Raw genomic sequence first — 17,282 nt, forward strand, 5'->3', positions numbered from 1 at the left:
ACTGAATGTAATTGCATGCCAAGACCCCGAGGCTTCCCCCTTATGTTGAATAATGACAGATGGACACCATATATGCGCAAAATTTAGGCCACAACTTTATTGGTTAGCCAATGTGAGCAATATTGGCTTAGGGATTAGAATTGAACCAACTATATCTGACTCCTGCCCACCTGCAGGAAGTCTCACAAGGGTTAACCACCAGCAGGGGGAGCCCTGCTGATGCACACCAACCCCTCCAGGGTCACCGAAACCAGGTTTACCAATGCCTAATCAGTAACCATTCCTCCTCTGTCCAATCCCTGACAATTAGTAGCCCAGTGCAGGTGTATATGGTGACTAGACTTCCGGGTTGGCGCCATCGCCGAATGGCGGACTCCCTCCGAGCTCCGGAGGGAGCCTGCTCGGCAGGGGCTGTATCCTACCGCGCCTTCATGGAGGAGAAGTGTTTACCTGACTTTCCAGCAGTGGAGATGCTGCAAATTACTCAGAGGATGAGTGGGAGGTAGGAGGCCAGTGCTATGTAAATGCTCTGGTGGAGTCAAATACAGTACACTCTGCCATGCTTACTATCTCACTGACCCTCCAGGGAAACTGTGGGATAACCAGCCTCACATAACCAACATGCTTATGTCTAATTAAGGCATGAAGGGCATCATCATCATTTATTTATTTAAACCCGCCCACCTGGCTGAGTTTCCCCAGACACTCTGGGCGGCTTCCAACAGAATATTAAAAACACAATAAAATATCTATCCTTAAAAACTTCCCTAAACAGGGCTGCCTTCAGATGTCTTCTAAAAGTCAAATAGTCGTTTATTTCCTTGACATCTGATGGGAGGGCGTTGCACAGGGCGGGCACCACTACTGCCTGGTTCCCTGTAACCTCACTTTTTGCAGTGAAAGAACCAGCAGAAGGCCCTTGGAGCTGAACCTCAATGTCTGGGCAGAACGATGGGGATGGAGACACTCTTTCAGGTCAAGGCCGTTTAGTGCTTTAAAGGTCAGCACCAACACTTTGAATTGTGCTCGGAAACATACTGGGAGCCAATGTAGGTCTTTCAGGACCATACAGTAAGCTCTTCTGCCAGGTTTAGCTTACTTTGGGAGGGAATGTTAATCAAGCCTATTGTTCCCCTTCAGTCTACCTGAGAATCACAGCGTGTGAAGAGGTTGGAGCTGGTTGCTCCAGTTGAACCACAAGACTCTCACCAGCCTTTCTTGAGTTCATATACCAATAATTTAGGAGCTTTCACCACTTGGTAACAAAACCAAGTTTTACTGCCAGTGCAACTCTCTGCATCACATACATCTGACCTTGTGCTACCTGTTGCTTCTCTGGTTACCAGAGCATGCTCAAAGTTCTCTCCATGCTGAAAGCTAGGGAGATCTGGCCTTCATGAAAACAGGTCTGGGCATGCTCAGAACAGACAGATGATTCTATCAGGGTTATTGGGGCATCTCCTTGGAATGTCCTCTTGACAACAGGAGAGTGTGAAACTGCTCAAGTGGGGCTGGCAGTCCTTTTATAGAAATATGGGAGGGATATTATTATTATTATTATTATTTAGAATTACTTCTGGATTAGCTATTAATTACTATAATTCATTTTAAACTAAAGTATCTCCCTTCAAAAATGCTTGAGCCTTAGCAAAGTTTACAAATTGAATGACCAGGTGACTACATTGTTCAAGAAACTGAAGGTTTCGCTCCATCTTCAGATGCAGTCTCACAAAGAGTGTGTTTCACAAGTTCTACCTGTGGGATCTTTATGAAATCTGATTGGGAGAAAGAAAAAGCAGCCGAAAGGAAAGGGTTCATGCATGTTTAGGTTTATTGCCCATCTCCCATTATATTACAATAGTCACGGTCGTCACAGCAGTCAATTTTGATGGCCCTGTCCTTTTCTGGAAATTCGTCTTCGATATCACAAAATGTACTAGTTACAGGTGGCTTACAGTTGTAACAGCAGTCTTGGTGTATTACAGACAGTGTTCCTCCTAGAACGAGATCCAGAGAGAAAATAAGGAAAGAAAGGGTTTGACAATTTGTTTTGCTTGTTTGCACTTTTTGTTGTTTTCAAGAAATCAATTAAAAATAAATAAATAAATAAATAAATAAATAAATGAATAAATAAAGTGGATGGTGGGTTGTTTTCCCCCCTCTTAAAACCAGCCAACATAAGATGTCTAAAATTTGCATGTCCTCATGAGATACACCTTGGGTAAGCTACTCACATTCTCCTTCCTCCAGAGATGAGATAAGCAAAAAGGGTCCACTGCTCAGAGAGGACTTTAACCCTGGCCCAAGACAAACATGCTGTACTTTGGACCAAGGCGTGCACCATGCAAGATCAGTCTAGCTTGTCTTTATGCTACCAGTTATGTGGGAGGATCCTGTGCAGTTTTTCTGCTTTGCAAACAGATTCCCTGCATGCAAGGAAGACATTCATGAAAGTGCAAAAACCAACCACCCAGGCTTAAATCCTCCAAAGTAGGAGGATGTGAGACTGTGGTGTGTCACTCCAATAGGCCGGAAAAAGGAGAGGCCTAACAGTGGGCTTCTGGGACCTCACCATCTTTTGAGAGAACACTAGTATTTTTGCAGCAAGAATTCCCTCTTTGTTTTATTAAAATAAAAGAAGAGAAGGTTTGGGGAGATGAGTTCCAACAGTTTGGGTATATGCAGTTGGAGCTCCGGAATATAGCTTACCTCTAAACTCCTGCAGAGTATAGCAGGCATGTGGTCCAGACGGCACTTCACAGGCAGTTCGTTCACTAGCCACACTGGTTACAACATTGGTTTTGCCTTTCGTACATAACAAAGCATCTGCTTGGGAAGAGAAAATATACATGATCAAATCTCTTGCCAACCCAAATCTCAGCTAAGAAAGGACCAAACAACCTTAGCTGACAAATTTTGTTACAATACTTCATGTATACAGCAGAAAAGAAACCCTGAGACTTGAGGTCATCCAGGTGAAATGTCACCCATTTTCATCATCCCTGGGCTTTCCCTTCTGCTGAGTCACTGTCATGCCACTGCGTAAAGAATTTAGCTTTTGTGAGGAAGTAGAAACTCATCTTGACTGAAGTCTGTGGATCAAAGGAACAAGAGCATTGTTCTTCAACTATGGATCCTTAAATGTTGTTGGAGTGCAGCTTGCATCATCTCTGGACCCTGATCCTTGGCTAAGCCGACTAGGGAGATTGAGAGGATGTTATCCACCCAACAACATCTGCTGATCCAAGTTTGAAGAACACTTGACTAGAGAAGGAAGGTCCTGTTCAGACATAACAGGGAAGTTTAAGCTGTGAGGTCGAGTGGGCTGAACAAAATTCGCCCCCTCCTTTCTGAAACATTGTCAGCAGATTCTTGCAATGGGAGGGGTGAAACATCCTCAGTTGGAACCTACCTTATGATTTAATGAACTCCTATCTTTTGCCTGTACTGTGCCAGCTTTCTGCATACATATATAGACACTGAATTCCAGCAGATAATTGGATTGAATTGAATATTTGGCTAAATTCCCCTCATGTTTTTCTACAACAAACAAATATGACGCCTAAATCGGCCCTGCCATTTTTGCGTGTGGAACAACCAATCTTCTCCATTTTTTGAAATGAGATTCCTTTCTTTGCCAGGTCTTCCCTTAGGAATTGCTTTCTGTGTGAAAACCCTTCTCTGATCCCTTGTCAATGGACCTTACCTCCAGATGTGAGGAGGAGAAAGGCAGAGATTGCAAGGAGCAGGATCTGATTCTTCGGGGCCATCTTGGAATCGAGAGGGTTCTGTGGTCACAGCACAGCTCAAGTCACACTGGCTTTCAGCAAACTGGAGAAGAGGCTTCCTTTTATCCCCATGAAGAGACATCTCCAAAAGAATCCAAGAGAACATCATGTCCCCTGAAGAGGATCAAAGAGACTGCAGTGTGGTCCTATCTGCCCACTTGTGGACAAAATAAGAAGCTGTAATAGATACAACCCCACAATTATAAGTGCATTTACGTGTATATAATTAACTATGAATCCTATTTTTAAAATTAATTTGAATGAGTTACAGCATTTCATATTTGCTCCAGATCCTGATCCAGAACTGTTCCTCCTAAGGTTTATAAATACTGCCCACACATAAAAACATTCCCCACTCCAATGCTATCTTGCGACTGAATGTAATTGCATGCCAAGACCCCGAGGCTTCCCCCTTATGTTGAATAATGACAGATGGACATATATGGGCAAAATTTAGGCCACAACTTTATTGGTTAGCCAATGTGAGCAATATTGGCTTAGGGGCTGGAATTGAACCAACTATATCTGACTCCTGCCCACCTGCAGGAAGTCTCACATGGGTTAACCATCAGTAGCGTTAGCCCTGCTGATGCACATCAACCCCCCCCCCCCCGGGTCGCCGATACCAGGTTTACCAATGCCTAATCAGTAACCATTCCTCCTCTGCCCAGTCCCTGACAATTAGTAGCCCAGTGCAGGTGTATATGGTGACTAGACATATAATAGGAATAATTAATTATTATGGTAAAAATAGCACGGCTCACTCTTTTTCCATGCCCCCCTCCTTAGGTGGAAACCTATATTCCATTGTACATGGATGCTGGAGAAATGAAGACTGCAATGCTGAAGGAAGCTTTGATGACACCAAAGTCATCCTAAAATGTTGCAGTGACAGTGACTTGTCCAATAAAGATATATAGAGAAGTCTTAAAGTCACCTGAAGTACTTCAACATAGACCAGCATATATGTATTCTTACATCTTTGGCTGCCCTTCACCATTTCCTTTCTCAAGAAGATCAAGTCAAAGTTGTGGCTATCTCTGTAATTCTGTGAACTGATAAGAATGAAAGCTACTATGTTATTCTGGTGTCTTGGTTTTATTTTTATCCCCCCCCCCCCTTCCCATAAGGTTGCAGATGAAAACCTGGAAAATAAGTGGCAAAATCAGTAATGGCTGACTCTGCCGATTTTGATTTCTCTCAGTTTCTCATTTTCCTAATCCATTCTTCACATCTTCAAATTAGTTGACACTTTTTTTGCTGAAAAAGGAAGTCCTCATGAAAATTCATCGACATTGTAATATGATTTTTCTCCTAATATAAACATATTTGTAAAACATACTATTATTAAAACCCCCCTCAAATCAGTCTATAAAACTTCTTTGTAACATTAATCTAACTGTGCAAACCAACAAACCAACAAACCACCATTCCCCAAACCTAAAATTGTGCTGAATGAATGAGAGAGGGAGTGTGAAGATAGGCTCTACTTGCTTTTATGTGTTGCACTTACAGGCTAGGACCATATAATCTTTTATGTGGGCAGGGCCAGACCAGGGGGTCTAGTCTACACAAGGCTATATTTCTCATTCCTCTCTCCTGGGAGGAAGAAGCTTTACCAGAGCTGTAGGACACATTCCAAATGGGGAAACAGACTGAGAGAGGATGCAGAGCAAAGACAGGTGAGATGGTGGCATGGCCTGCTGAGAAGGACTGGCCAAGAAGAATCTGGGAGGCCATATAGAGAGGACCACATTCAGCACCCAGCCTCCTGCTACAACGTGGCTATAAGCAGCGAGAGATGAAGGCTTAGTATCCTGAAATTGGCTTGGCAGTCTCTAAGTTCTGTGGAGATGTGCTTTTGCTTCACTGACCATCTGTACATCAGTCTAGATGTTTTCCCTGACATGTCTCCATCATTCTTCACCAGGATGTTCAGAATTCTTTGAAAAGGTTCATGCCCACCTCACAGTTCTATTGCTCTTTGGGGGCTCAGAATGTGCAGATGGCAGCCTTCAGGAGGAGAAGTGTCTACCTGACTTTCCAGCAGTGGAGATGCTGCAAATTACTCTGAGGATGAGTCGGAGCTAGGAGGCCAGTGCTATGTACCGTATTTTTTGCTCTGTAATACGCACCAGACCATAAGACACACTTAGTTTTTGGAGGAGGAAAACTGTGATGGCCTGGGATTCCGATTCAGAGGCTGAACCAGAGGAATCCCAGCCTGCACTGGAGTCCCCGCCTCCAGGGCCGGCTGAACTGGGGCAAGGCCTAGATTCTGAGGAGCCTGCACCTGTGTCAGATCCTCAGGAGCAGGCACCAGGTGAAACCCTTCTGAACTACAGAGGCTTAGGGCAGAGAGGCGAAGGGAACTGGTTGCTCCCAGGAGGAGCGCTCGCCTTAAGGCCAGAGGAGGCGGGGCTCCTGGGGACCGGGACCGCCCCTGGCCTTAGAAGAAGATAAAGGTCAGTCAGCCCGGTTCCAGGTTGCGGGAGCAACGTCGTTGTTGGCTTCAGATCTTCCAGTGTTCCTGTTCCCTGCCCGGCCTCCTGCTCCTGACCTTCCAGTGTTCCTGTTCCCTGCCCGGCCTCCTGCTTCTGACCTTCCAGCGTTCCTGTTCCCGCCCGGCTCCCAGTTTCGGACCTCGCCTCTCATCTTGTGAACTCTGACTACGATCACGGTACCTTCCCCCCGGGGCCAGCACAAAAACAAGGAAAAAAATATTCTGAATTTCAGAAGCCAGAACAACAAGAGCTTTCGCTGCGCAGCGATCACTCTTGTTGTTCTGGCTTCTGGGATAGCTGTGCAGCCTGCATTTCCTCCATAAGATGCACACGAATTTCCCCTTACTTTTTAGGAGGGAAAAAGTGAGTCTTATAGAGCAAAAAATACGGTAAATGCTCTGGTGGAGTCAAATACAGCACACTCTGCCATGCTTACTCTCTCACTGACCCTCCAGGGAAACTGTGGGATAACCAGCCTCACATAACCAACATGCTTATGTCTAATTAATGCATGAAAGGCATCATCATCATCATCATCATCATCATCATCATCATCATCATTTATTTATACCCCACCCACCTGGCTGAGTTTCCCCAGCCACTCTGGGCTGCTCCCAACAGAATATTAAAAACACAATAAAACATCTATCCTTAAAAACTTCCCTAAACAGGGCTGCCTTCTGATGTCTTCTAAAAGTCAGATAGTTGTTTATTTCCTTGACATTGGAAGGGAGGGCATTCCACAGGGCGGGCACCACTACTAAGAAGGCCCTCTGTCTGGTTCCCTGTAACCTCACTTTTTGCAGTGAAAGAACCAGCAGAAGGCCCTTGGAGCTGAACCTCAATGTCTGGGCAGAACGATGGGGATGGAGACACTCTTTCAGGTCAAGGCCGTTTAGTGCTTTAAAGGTCAACACCAACATTTTGAATTGTGCTCGGAAACATACTGGGAGCCAATACAGAAATAAATAAAGTGTATGGTGGGTTGTTTCCCCCCCTTAAAACCATACAGTAAGCTGTTCTGCCAGGTTTAGCTTACTTTGGGAGGGAATGTTAATCAAGCCTATTGTTCCCCTTCAGTCTACCCGAGAATCTCAGCGTGTGAAGAGGTTTGAGCTGGTTGCTCCAGCTGAACCACAAGACTCTCACCAGCCATTCTTGAGTTCATATACCAATAATTTAGGAGCTTTCACCACTTGGTAACAAAACCAAGTTTTACTGCCAGTGCAACTTTCTGCATCACATACATCTGACCTTGTGCTACCTGTTGCTTCTGTAGTTTCCAGAGCATGCACAAAGTTCTCTGCCTGCTGTAAGCTAGGGAGATCTGGCAGTCATGAAAACAGGTCTGGGCATGCTCAGAACAGACAGATGATTCTATCAGGGTTATTGGGGCATCTCCTTGGAATGTCCTCTTGACAACAGGAGAGAGAGTGTGAAACTGCTCAAGTGGGGCTGGCAGTCCTTTTATAGAAATATGGGAGGGATATTATTATTATTATTATTATTATTATTATTATTATTATTATTTAGAATTACTTCTGGATTAGATATTAATTACTATAATTCATTTTAAACTAAAGTATCTCCCTTCAAAAATGCTTGAGCCTTAGCAAAGTTTACAAATTGAATGACCAGGTGACTACATTGTTCAAGAAACTGAAGGTTTCGCTCCATCTTCAGATGCAGTCTCACAAAGAGTGTGTTTCACAAGTTCTACCTGTGGGATCTTTATGAAATCTGATTGGGAGAAAGAAAAAGCGGCCAAAAGGAAAGGGTCCATGCATGTTTAGGTTTATTCCCCATTTCCAATTACATTACAATAGTCACGGTTGTCACAGCATTTAATTTTGAAGGCCACCTTCTTTTCTGGAAATTCCTTTTTGATATCACAAAATGTACTAGTTACAGGTGGCTTACAGTTGAAACAACAGTCTTGCTGTATTGCAGCGAGCGTTCCTCCTAGAACAAGATCCAGAGAGAAAATAAGGAAAGAAAGGGTTTCACAAATTGCCCTTCTTGAATAGGTATCTCATAAACTAAAGTATCTTAAAGGAACAGCTCAAATGACTTTTTTCATATATTTCATATATTTTACTTCCTATACTTGTACTGAGGCACACGAGCGCTTTGTGTCGTCAGTATACACAAATGGCTGGCTCATTTAAGGCTATATTGAACTTTTATTCTCAATAATAATGGAACTCACAGATGGCGAATACTCTTTATTATTTGTAAAAGGAATCTTTATATGAGTTCGAGTTCATATTTTATTGTCCCTTTGGAGGCACACTGTATCTTTGTATTTTGGTCTTCCAGGCTGTGATGCTATATAGTTTAAAATTCTGATAATTTGTTTTGCTTGTTTGCACTTATTGTTGTTTTCAAGAAATCAATTAAAAATAAATAAATAAATAAATAAATAAATAAATAAATAAATAAATAAATAAAGTGGATGGTGGGTTGTTTCCCCCCCTCTTAAAACCAGCCAACATAAGATGTCTAAAATTAGCATGTCCTCATGAGATACACCTTGAGTAAGCTACTTGCATTCTCCTTCCTCCAGAGATGAGATAAGCAAAAAGGGTCCACTGCTAAGAGAGGACTTTAACCCTGGCCTAAGACAAACATGCTGTACTTTGGACCAAGGCGTGCACCATGCAAGGTCAGTCTAGCTTGTCTTTATCTGGGAGGATCCTGTGCAGTTTTTCTGCTTTGCAAACAGATTCCCTGCATGCAAGGAAGACATTCATGAAAGTGTAAAAACCAACCATCCAGGCTCAAATCCTCCAAAGTGGGAGGATCTGAGACTGTGCTGTGTGGCTTCAATAGGTAGGAAGAAGGAGAGGCCTAACAGTGGGCTTCTGGGACTGTATTCCTCTCTCACCATCTTTTGAGAGAACACTAGTATTTTTGCATCAAGAATTCCCTCTTTGTTTTATTAAAACAAAAGAAGAGAAAGTTTGGGGAGATGAGTTCCAACAGTTTGGGTATATGCAGTTGGAGCTCTGGAATATAGCTTACCTCTAAACTCCTGCACAAGATAGCAGGCATGTGGTCCCGACGGCACTTCACAGAGAGTTCGTTCACTAGCCACACTGGTTACAACATTGGTTTTGCCTTTCATACATAACAAAGCATCTGCTTGGGAAGAGAAAATGTACATGATCAAATCTCTTGCCAACCCAAATCTCAGCTAAGAAAGGACCAAACAACATTAGCTGACAAATTTTGTTACAATACTTCATGTATACAGCAGAAAAGAAACCCTGAGGCTAGAGGTCATCCAGGTGAAATGTCACCCATTTTCATCATCCCTGGGCTTTCCCTTCTGGCTGAGTCACTGTCATGCCATTCCATAAATAATTTAGCTTTTGTGAGGAAGTAGAAACTCATCTTGACTGAAGTCTGTGGAACAAAGGAACAAGAGCATTGTTCTTCAACTATGGATCCTTAAATGTTGTTGGAGTGCAGCTCCCCTCATCTCTGGACCCTGATCCTTGGCTAAGCCGACTAGGGAGATTGAGAGGATGTTATCCACCCAACAACACCTGCTGATCCAAGTTTGAAGAACACTTGACTAGAGAAGGAAGGTCCTGTTCAGACATAACAGGGAAGTTTAAGCTGTGAGGTCGAGTGGGCTGACAGACAAGAAGAGGAATGTTGTTAAGGAACACTAAGGAACAAAGAGGTTGAGTGACCACAGGAAGTGATCAGAATGGAGAGAGGTCTTGGACATGGGCCATGAGCACTGAGCAGTGTCAAGCAACAGGTTGCATCTGAGGCAGAAATCCTTGCACTAACAGATGACTTTGTTGGAGCCTACCTTATGATTTACTTTTGCCTGTACTGTGCCCCTGAATTTCAGCAGAGAATTTTTTACACACAGCTGGTTTGGATTGAATATTTGGCTAAATTTCCCTCATGTTTTTCTACAACAAACAAATATGACGCCTAAATTGGCCCTGACATTTTTTGTGTGGAACAACCAGTCTTCTCCATTTTTTGAAATGAGATTCCTTTCTTTGCCAGGTCTTCGCTTAGGAATTGCTTTCTGTGTGAAAATCCTGTGTGAAAAGAGTTTCTAAATGGTATTAAGGCAATCTATACAGAACACAGAGCAAAATTGATAGTTAATAGCGTAATTACAGAAGATATAAAAATATCTAAAGGAACAAGACAAGGTTGCCCGCTCTCACCATTGCTATTTATAACGGTTCTGGAGGTCTTTTTAAATGCGATTAGACAAAATAAACAAATAAAAGGGGTTCCAGTTACAGATAGGTAGCCGTGTTGGTCTGCCATAGTCAAAACAAAACAAATTCCTTCCAGTAGCACCTTAAAGACCAACTAAGTCAGTTCTTGGTATGAGCTTTCGTGTGCATGCACACTTCTTCAGATACACTGAAACAGAAGTTTCATAGAAGGGTCTGGAAACTTCTGTTTCAGTGTATCTGAAGAAGTGTGCATGCACACGAAAGCTCATACCAAGAACTGACTTAGTTGGTCTTTAAGGTGCTACTGGAAGGAATTTGTTTTGTTTTGACTATGGCAGACCAACACGGCTACCTATCTTATATAGAAGGGTCTGGAAACTTCTGTTTCAGTGTATCTGAAGAAGTGTGCATGCACACGAAAGCTCATACCAAGAACTGACTTAGTTGGTCTTTAAGGTGCTACTGGAAGGAATTTGTTTTGTTTTGACTATGGCAGACCAACACGGCTACCTATCTTATATAGAAGGGCCTGGAAACTTCTGTTTCAGTGTATCTGAAGAAGTGTGCATGCACACGAAAGCTCATACCAAGAACTGACTTAGTTGGTCTTTAAGGTGCTACTGGAAGGAATTTGTTTTGTTTTAAATAAAAGGGGTGACAGTAGGTCAGAATGAGTATAAAGTTAAAGCCTTTGCCGATGATTTGGTAATAACAATCGAAGAACCAATAGAAAGTGTAAAAGAGGTATTGGATGAGATGGAACAAGTTGGGAGGGTAGCCGGATTTAGACTGAATAAGAAAAAGACTAAAATGATTGCAAAAAATATGGAACAAAGTAAGATTGAAACAATGCGGCAACAGACGGAGATAGAGGTGGTGAAAAAGGCAAAATATCTGGGAATTTGGTTATCTCCCAAAAATATTGATTTGTATGAAAATAATTATATTCTGGTTTGGAAGGGAATAAGGAATGATCTGGAGGTGTGGGGTAGAATGAAACTATCTTTTGGGGGTAGAATTTCTACAATAATGCTGAGTGTACTGCCAAAGATGTTATTCTTATTTCAGACTATCCCCATTATAAAGGGGATAGGAATTTTTAAAGAATGGCAAAGAGTGATTTTAAGGTATATCTGGCAGGGGAAGAAGCCAAGAATAAAATATAAGTTATTGACAGATGTAAAAGAAAGAGGAGGCTTCACCCTACCAGATATGAAATTATATTATGAAGCAGCATGCCTATGTTGGCTAGAGGAATAGATAAAATTAGAAAATAAGGAGTTACTAGATCTTGAAGGTTTTGATAACTGATTTGGTTGGCACGCGTATCTATGGTGTGATAAGAAGAAAGTCCATAAAGGTTTTGGAAACCACATTTTCAGGAGTTCGCTAATACAAATATGGGAAAGATATAAAAATTTACTGGAACCAAAAGTTCCACATTGGCTATCTCCGCTGGAGGTTATGAGTGTAAAAAAAAATTAATATGAGAGGTAAATGGATCACATATGGAGAATTGGTAAGAAAAGAAGGAGGAAAATGGAAACTAAAACCATATGAACAAGTTAAAGATCATGTATATGATTGGTCACATTATTTCCAGGTAAACGAAATGTTTAAAAAAGATCTAAAAGAAAGTGGTTATGTAGAAAATGATTCTAAATTCCAAACGGATATAATAAACAATGAATGTAAAACTTTGTCAAAAATGTATAAGATATTGTTGGAATGGCATACAAAAGATGAAGAGGTTAAATCGGTAATGATACAATGGGCCAAAGATTTTGGATATAACATACAATTTGATGATTGGGGAAAACTGTGGAAAGAGAATGTAAAATTTACTGCATGTATCGCGTTGAAAGAAAATGTTATGAAAATGTTTTATAGATGGTACATTACACCAGTAAAACTAGCAAAGATGTATAAGACGTGTAACAAATGTTGGAAATGTAAAGGAAAAGAAGGAACATTCTTCCATATGTGGTGGGAATGTAAGAAAGTGAAAAGTTTTTGGGAAATGATTTATAATGAAATGAAAAAGATGTTAAGATATACTTTTGTAAAAAAAAAACAAAAACCAGAGGCTTTTCTTTTAGGGATCACAGGAAAGGAAATAAGAAGAAAAGACTGTAAACTCTTTCAATATGCAGTTACGGCAGCTAGAATCTTGTTGGCCCAGAAATGGAAACAAGAGGAAATACCGACGATAGAAGAATGGAGAATGAAACTGACAGACTATGCGGAATTGGACAAACTGACTGGGAAAATTAGATACATCAGAGACCAAAAGTTCATCGAAGACTGGGGAAAGTTTGTAGATTATCTGAAAAATCTGAGTGATGTGAAAACAACGCTAGTGGGATTTCAGGAGGCACTGTAAAAACAAAGAAGTATTGTTAATATGAAATAAAAGGAGAAGGGAAGTTTAATGGCATTACGTATGAAGGGAATGCGTATTAAGGATATAAATATGGATGACTGTCAGAGACGCTGAAGGAAGTTGAAAAAGAGATGATTTGTTAAAATTTGGTTTAAAATGTATAATTGTATGGAAAACTAATAAAAATTTATTGGCAAAAATAAAATAAAACAGAATTCCCAACAGGCAAAAATGGTCCTCCTTTAAACAGGCCTTTCACTGACTGACATGCAATGCCCTTTTAAAATGTGTCAGGGGGGAATTATGGGTTTGTTCTTGTTTTTTATTTTGATGACTTATATTGTGTTTTTATCTTGTGATTTTATGTGGTGGGTTTAAAAAAAATATTAAAGATTTATTAGTTTACAAAAAAAGAAAGTAAAGAAAATCCTTCTCCGATCCCTTGTCAATGGACCTTACCTCCAGATGTGAAGAGGAGAAAGGCAGAGATTGCAAGGAGCAGGATCTGATTCTTCGGGGCCATCTTGGAATCGAGAGGGTTCTGTGGTCACAGCACAGCTCAAGTCACACTGGCTTTCAGCAAACTGGAGAAGAGGCTTCCTTTTATCCCCATGAAGAGACATCTCCAAAAGAATCCAAGAGAACATCATGTCTCCTGAAGAGGATCAAAGAGAATGTGGTGTGGTCCAATCAGCTCACTTGTGGACAAAATAAGAAGCTGTAATAGATACAACCCCACAATTATAAGTGCATTTACGTGTATATAATTAACTATGAATCCTATTTTTAAAATTAATTTGAATGAGTTACAGCATTTCATATTTGCTCCAGATCCTGATCCAGAACTGTTCCTGTTGTGACGTGGGGTTTGTGATTTCAGCTCTCTTGACATAATATGCTGGAGACAGTTCTCTAGTAACACTTCTTTATTAACGCAACAAGACTGAAACTTGAGGAGGGGAGAGCTACATTTATAGGGACAGGGAACAAGCTAGAAAGGATACATTTTGGAGGGAACAATATCAGGCAATCACAGTCCTGCCTTTTGGAGGCAACCAATAAGACAGAGGATCCAAATACAGCAGCTTAAATGAACCAATAGTAGCTGTACCCTCTGGAACCAAAAGGCAGTTACTTTACCCTAATGCAAATACAGACAATAATAATACAGATATAAAATCCTTTGACTCAATACACAACAGTTCCCACTAAAGTTTATAAATAATGCCCACACATAAAAACATTCCCCACTCCAATGCTATCTTGTGACTGAATGTAATTGCGTGCCAAGACCCCGAGGCTTCCCCCTTATGTTGAATAATAACAGATGGACACCATATATGGGCAAAATTTAGGCCACAACTTTATTGGTTAGCCAATGTGAGCAGTATTGGTTTAGGGATTGGAATTGAACCAACTATATCTGACTCCTGTCTGCCTGCAGGAAGTCTCACAAGGGCTATCCACCAGCAGGGGGAGCCCTGCTGATGCACATCAACTAGGAGCTCCTCCAGGGTCACCAGAGGCTTCAGACAGGAACCACAACCCCTGGATTCCTTTAATGGAATACCCTTTAGAATGGGAGGGCAGGTGATGGCCACCCCTCCCCTCCCCCAAACCAGGTTTACCAATGCCTAATGTCACTCAAGCTGGTAAGGCTCACCGCCTATACCCTCACACCCTCAACCAACCTCTAATGCCCTCAATGACTATGGCCAACCAAACATCATTTCCCCAACTGGAAAGATGTACACCATCAACATGGAACAAGGCCTCTTTGCTGAACATAATGGTGTGGTATGCAATCTCCAGACCCTTCAGCTCTTCCACCTTCCGTGTCACCACTCATTTCACAAGTTTCCTGGCCTAGTTAGTGGCAGCTGGACAAAAACTGCAACGCAACATGAGCATTTGTCCTAATTAGTGTTATGTTTGGAAATGCTGTTGTCAACTCATCAAAGACCCTTTTATTGTTCCAATTCAAGTCCAAGCCTTTCCTGAAGACCAAGTTATACACTCCCAGCTGCACAATCAAAGCAATTGGGAGGGCCGAGTGAGCTATCCCGGCATTCATGACCAGCAGAAACTCTTCCCATCACATTCCACGCCTCGATATCCAGGAAATTTGGATGTTATAAGGCAATTGCCAGACTGCACCCCCAAGCCACTGTCAACAGCACACACTTGGGCCCAGTGGACAATGCTGTGACCCACCATCCACATATGAGCACCAATAGCCCCTGAAAATAAAACAATGACAACGCAGGATTAGAAGTGATGAAGTCTGGTTACAAATTATGGCGAATATAGCCTTTGTAAGCATCCAATCTCCAACAACCCATGTCTTTGATTTTGTCAGTAGGCAGGCCTCAATGAGCAGCCATTGTGGAAGCTCCTATCCTGAAAGAATGAGCAGTATATTCTCTGACCGGGAGGCCACAGGATGCCATGGCCTTATACATCACCCACGTGAACTGATGGTGGGCGAAGTGGGTACCATCTTGATGTATCAGGAATACACCCGAACCAGGGGGCCTAAGGTAAATGTATTTCCAGGTGTCTTTAACAGGACAGGGACCTTACGTTCTGATGCTGTGAACCGGATAAGGGCACCTTTCCCCATTTGGTTGGCTTTTGATTGACGGATGCAGAGCACCAACTCTGAACTAGATAAATTTACCTCTTCCAAATGCAGCCCCCTAGAGGAGCATCCTGGATCACCCTCGTTAACAACTTCACTCATTCTTAGGGAGCCAAAGAGGGTAACAGAGAAAGCAGCAGAGAACAAGCGAGAGTCATAATTTGACCAATAAATTACTCTTACTTTTTAAAGTATTTGACAAAGTAGGTTGAATGTAATAGGCCTTCAACCCTCACCGCTTGGTGGCTGCAACCTGCGCCATCCCTCAATCACCCTGTGGACTACAAATTCAGCACAGGGGGCCGTAAAACAAATGGATTTACTGAAGAAGGAAATAGCGGCTGACAATATTTAAAGTCTTAGCTGTGCGCCCCAAGTTACGCAGGTATACAAAGTATTGAAGCACTTGATCTGTGGTGGGAGGCTGACTTTGCCCAATGTGAGGCTTAATATTAATTAATAAAGCCCTGAACAACTTAGGTCCAAGTACCTTAGGGACTGCCTGAACCCTTGTATCCCAGCTTGATCACTGAGAGCATCACTGTGTCAGGAGGTCCTACACACGAGTAAGAGCCTGGCAGAGACACATGCTCGACTGGCATGTTCTCCCCCTCATGGTTCAGGAGATTCAAAAGCTTTCTTCAGCACGAACATCATAGTGACTGATACCTAAGAGGCATCAGCACACTTCAGGATCAGCAGAGCATAGGCAGTCAGCATACAGGCACAGCCTCACAGCATTTTGGCTAAACTACATTTATATTTAAAAAGCAGAGACATCACCTTACCAACAAAGGTCCGTATAGTTAAAGCCATGGTTTTTTCAGTAGTGATGTATGGAAGTGAGAGCTGGACCATAAAGAAGGCTGATCGCCAAAGAATGGATGCTTTTGAATTATGGTGCTGGAGGAGACTCTTGAGAGTCCCATGGACTGCAAGAAGATCACACCTATCCATTCTGAAGGAAATCAGCCCTGAGTGCTCACTGGAAGGACAGATCGTGAAGTTGAGGCTCCAATACTTTGGCCACCTCATGAGAAGAGAAGATTCGCTGGAAAAGACCCTGATGTTGGGAAAGATTGAGGGCACAAGAAGAAGGGGACGACAGAAGACGAGATGGTTGGACGGTGTTCTCGAAGCTACCAGCATGAGTCTGACCAAACTGCGGGAGGCAGTGGAGGACAGGAGTGCCTGGCGTGCTCTGGTTCATGGGGTCACGAAGAGTCGGACATGACTAAACGACTAAACAACAACAATACGTTTATTTACATATACACACTCAGAGCATCGTAACTCAGCTCCTTCCTCTTCAGCATCAGACAGCAAAGAGAAAGAACAAAGGACAAGTGTCCTACATCATGGAAACACAGTAATACAAACATCCTGTCTCTGTCACTTCCCACAATGTGGAATCAAAATATACGCCATCATGTGATAAAAACAACCCCATGACTGCAACACAGGAAAAGAATCCTAACACACTGATTATTCCCTGAGTTTGCAAGCTTCATTTGGCAGCAAGAAGAAACCTAGCCCTTAGTATCATCTGCCCAGTCATGTGGAATACTTTGCAAATTGTCACTTGCTGGTCCAGTGTATTTTTGCAGTTAAACTAGGAGAAGTAGTTTGAGAGACAGAGAAATTTATACATCTTCAGATGATATGCTCTCTGAAGAAATCTACTTCCAGAGTTCCTTGTGCAAGTGCAGAGGTAAGAGGAAGAGGAAGGAGAAAGTACCATAACAATTA

General features: G+C 42.2%; 1 protein-coding gene and 2 long non-coding RNA genes across 4 annotated transcripts in view; 1 reads left to right on the forward strand and 2 right to left on the reverse strand.

The window, feature by feature from the left end:
• LOC309338031 overlaps positions 1 to 17,282 on the forward strand; it is a 201,728-nt gene that overhangs the window by 21,317 nt on the left and 163,129 nt on the right. The gene's annotated exons all lie outside the window — the stretch shown is intronic.
• Positions 1,816 to 3,863, reverse strand: LOC309338665 (uncharacterized protein). Of its 2 annotated transcripts, none has more exons than XM_081855988.1 (3): positions 3,707 to 3,863; positions 2,710 to 2,826; positions 1,816 to 1,997 (listed from the first exon to the last, which is right to left on the reverse strand). In XM_081855988.1, the coding sequence occupies exons 1-3, from the start codon at positions 3,768 to 3,770 to the stop codon at positions 1,831 to 1,833; spliced, it is 348 nt and encodes a 115-aa protein (XP_081712114.1). In that variant the 5' UTR covers positions 3,771 to 3,863; the 3' UTR covers positions 1,816 to 1,830. The 2 variants fall into 2 exon arrangements, with proteins under 2 accessions (XP_081712114.1, XP_081712113.1); XM_081855987.1 differs by having other exon boundaries at positions 2,710 to 2,829; positions 3,707 to 3,861.
• Positions 8,100 to 13,529, reverse strand: LOC309338317. Its single transcript, XR_014154869.1, has 3 exons — positions 13,352 to 13,529; positions 9,317 to 9,433; positions 8,100 to 8,254 (listed from the first exon to the last, which is right to left on the reverse strand). It is a non-coding gene; the product is annotated as an uncharacterized lncRNA (long non-coding RNA).

This window comes from Podarcis erhardii (genome assembly GCF_964252035.2).
Source record: "Podarcis erhardii genome assembly, chromosome: 3".
Classification (NCBI taxonomy): Eukaryota; Metazoa; Chordata; class Lepidosauria; order Squamata; family Lacertidae; genus Podarcis; species Podarcis erhardii.

What these genes read in the sequence shown, in the direction of transcription:
- LOC309338665 (XM_081855987.1), bottom strand. Translation starts at nt 3,770, where the DNA reads ATGGCCCCGAAGAATCAGATCCTGCTCCTTGCAATCTCTGCCTTTCTC. An exon ending in TCTCCTCCTCACATCTGGAG is followed by an intron (nt 2,830 to 3,706) that starts GTAAGGTCCATT and finishes TCTCTTCCCAAG; the next exon opens with CAGATGCTTTGTTATGTACG. An exon ending in TACTCTGCAGGAGTTTAGAG is followed by an intron (nt 1,998 to 2,709) that starts GTAAGCTATATT and finishes ATCTCGTTCTAG; the next exon opens with GAGGAACACTGTCTGTAATA.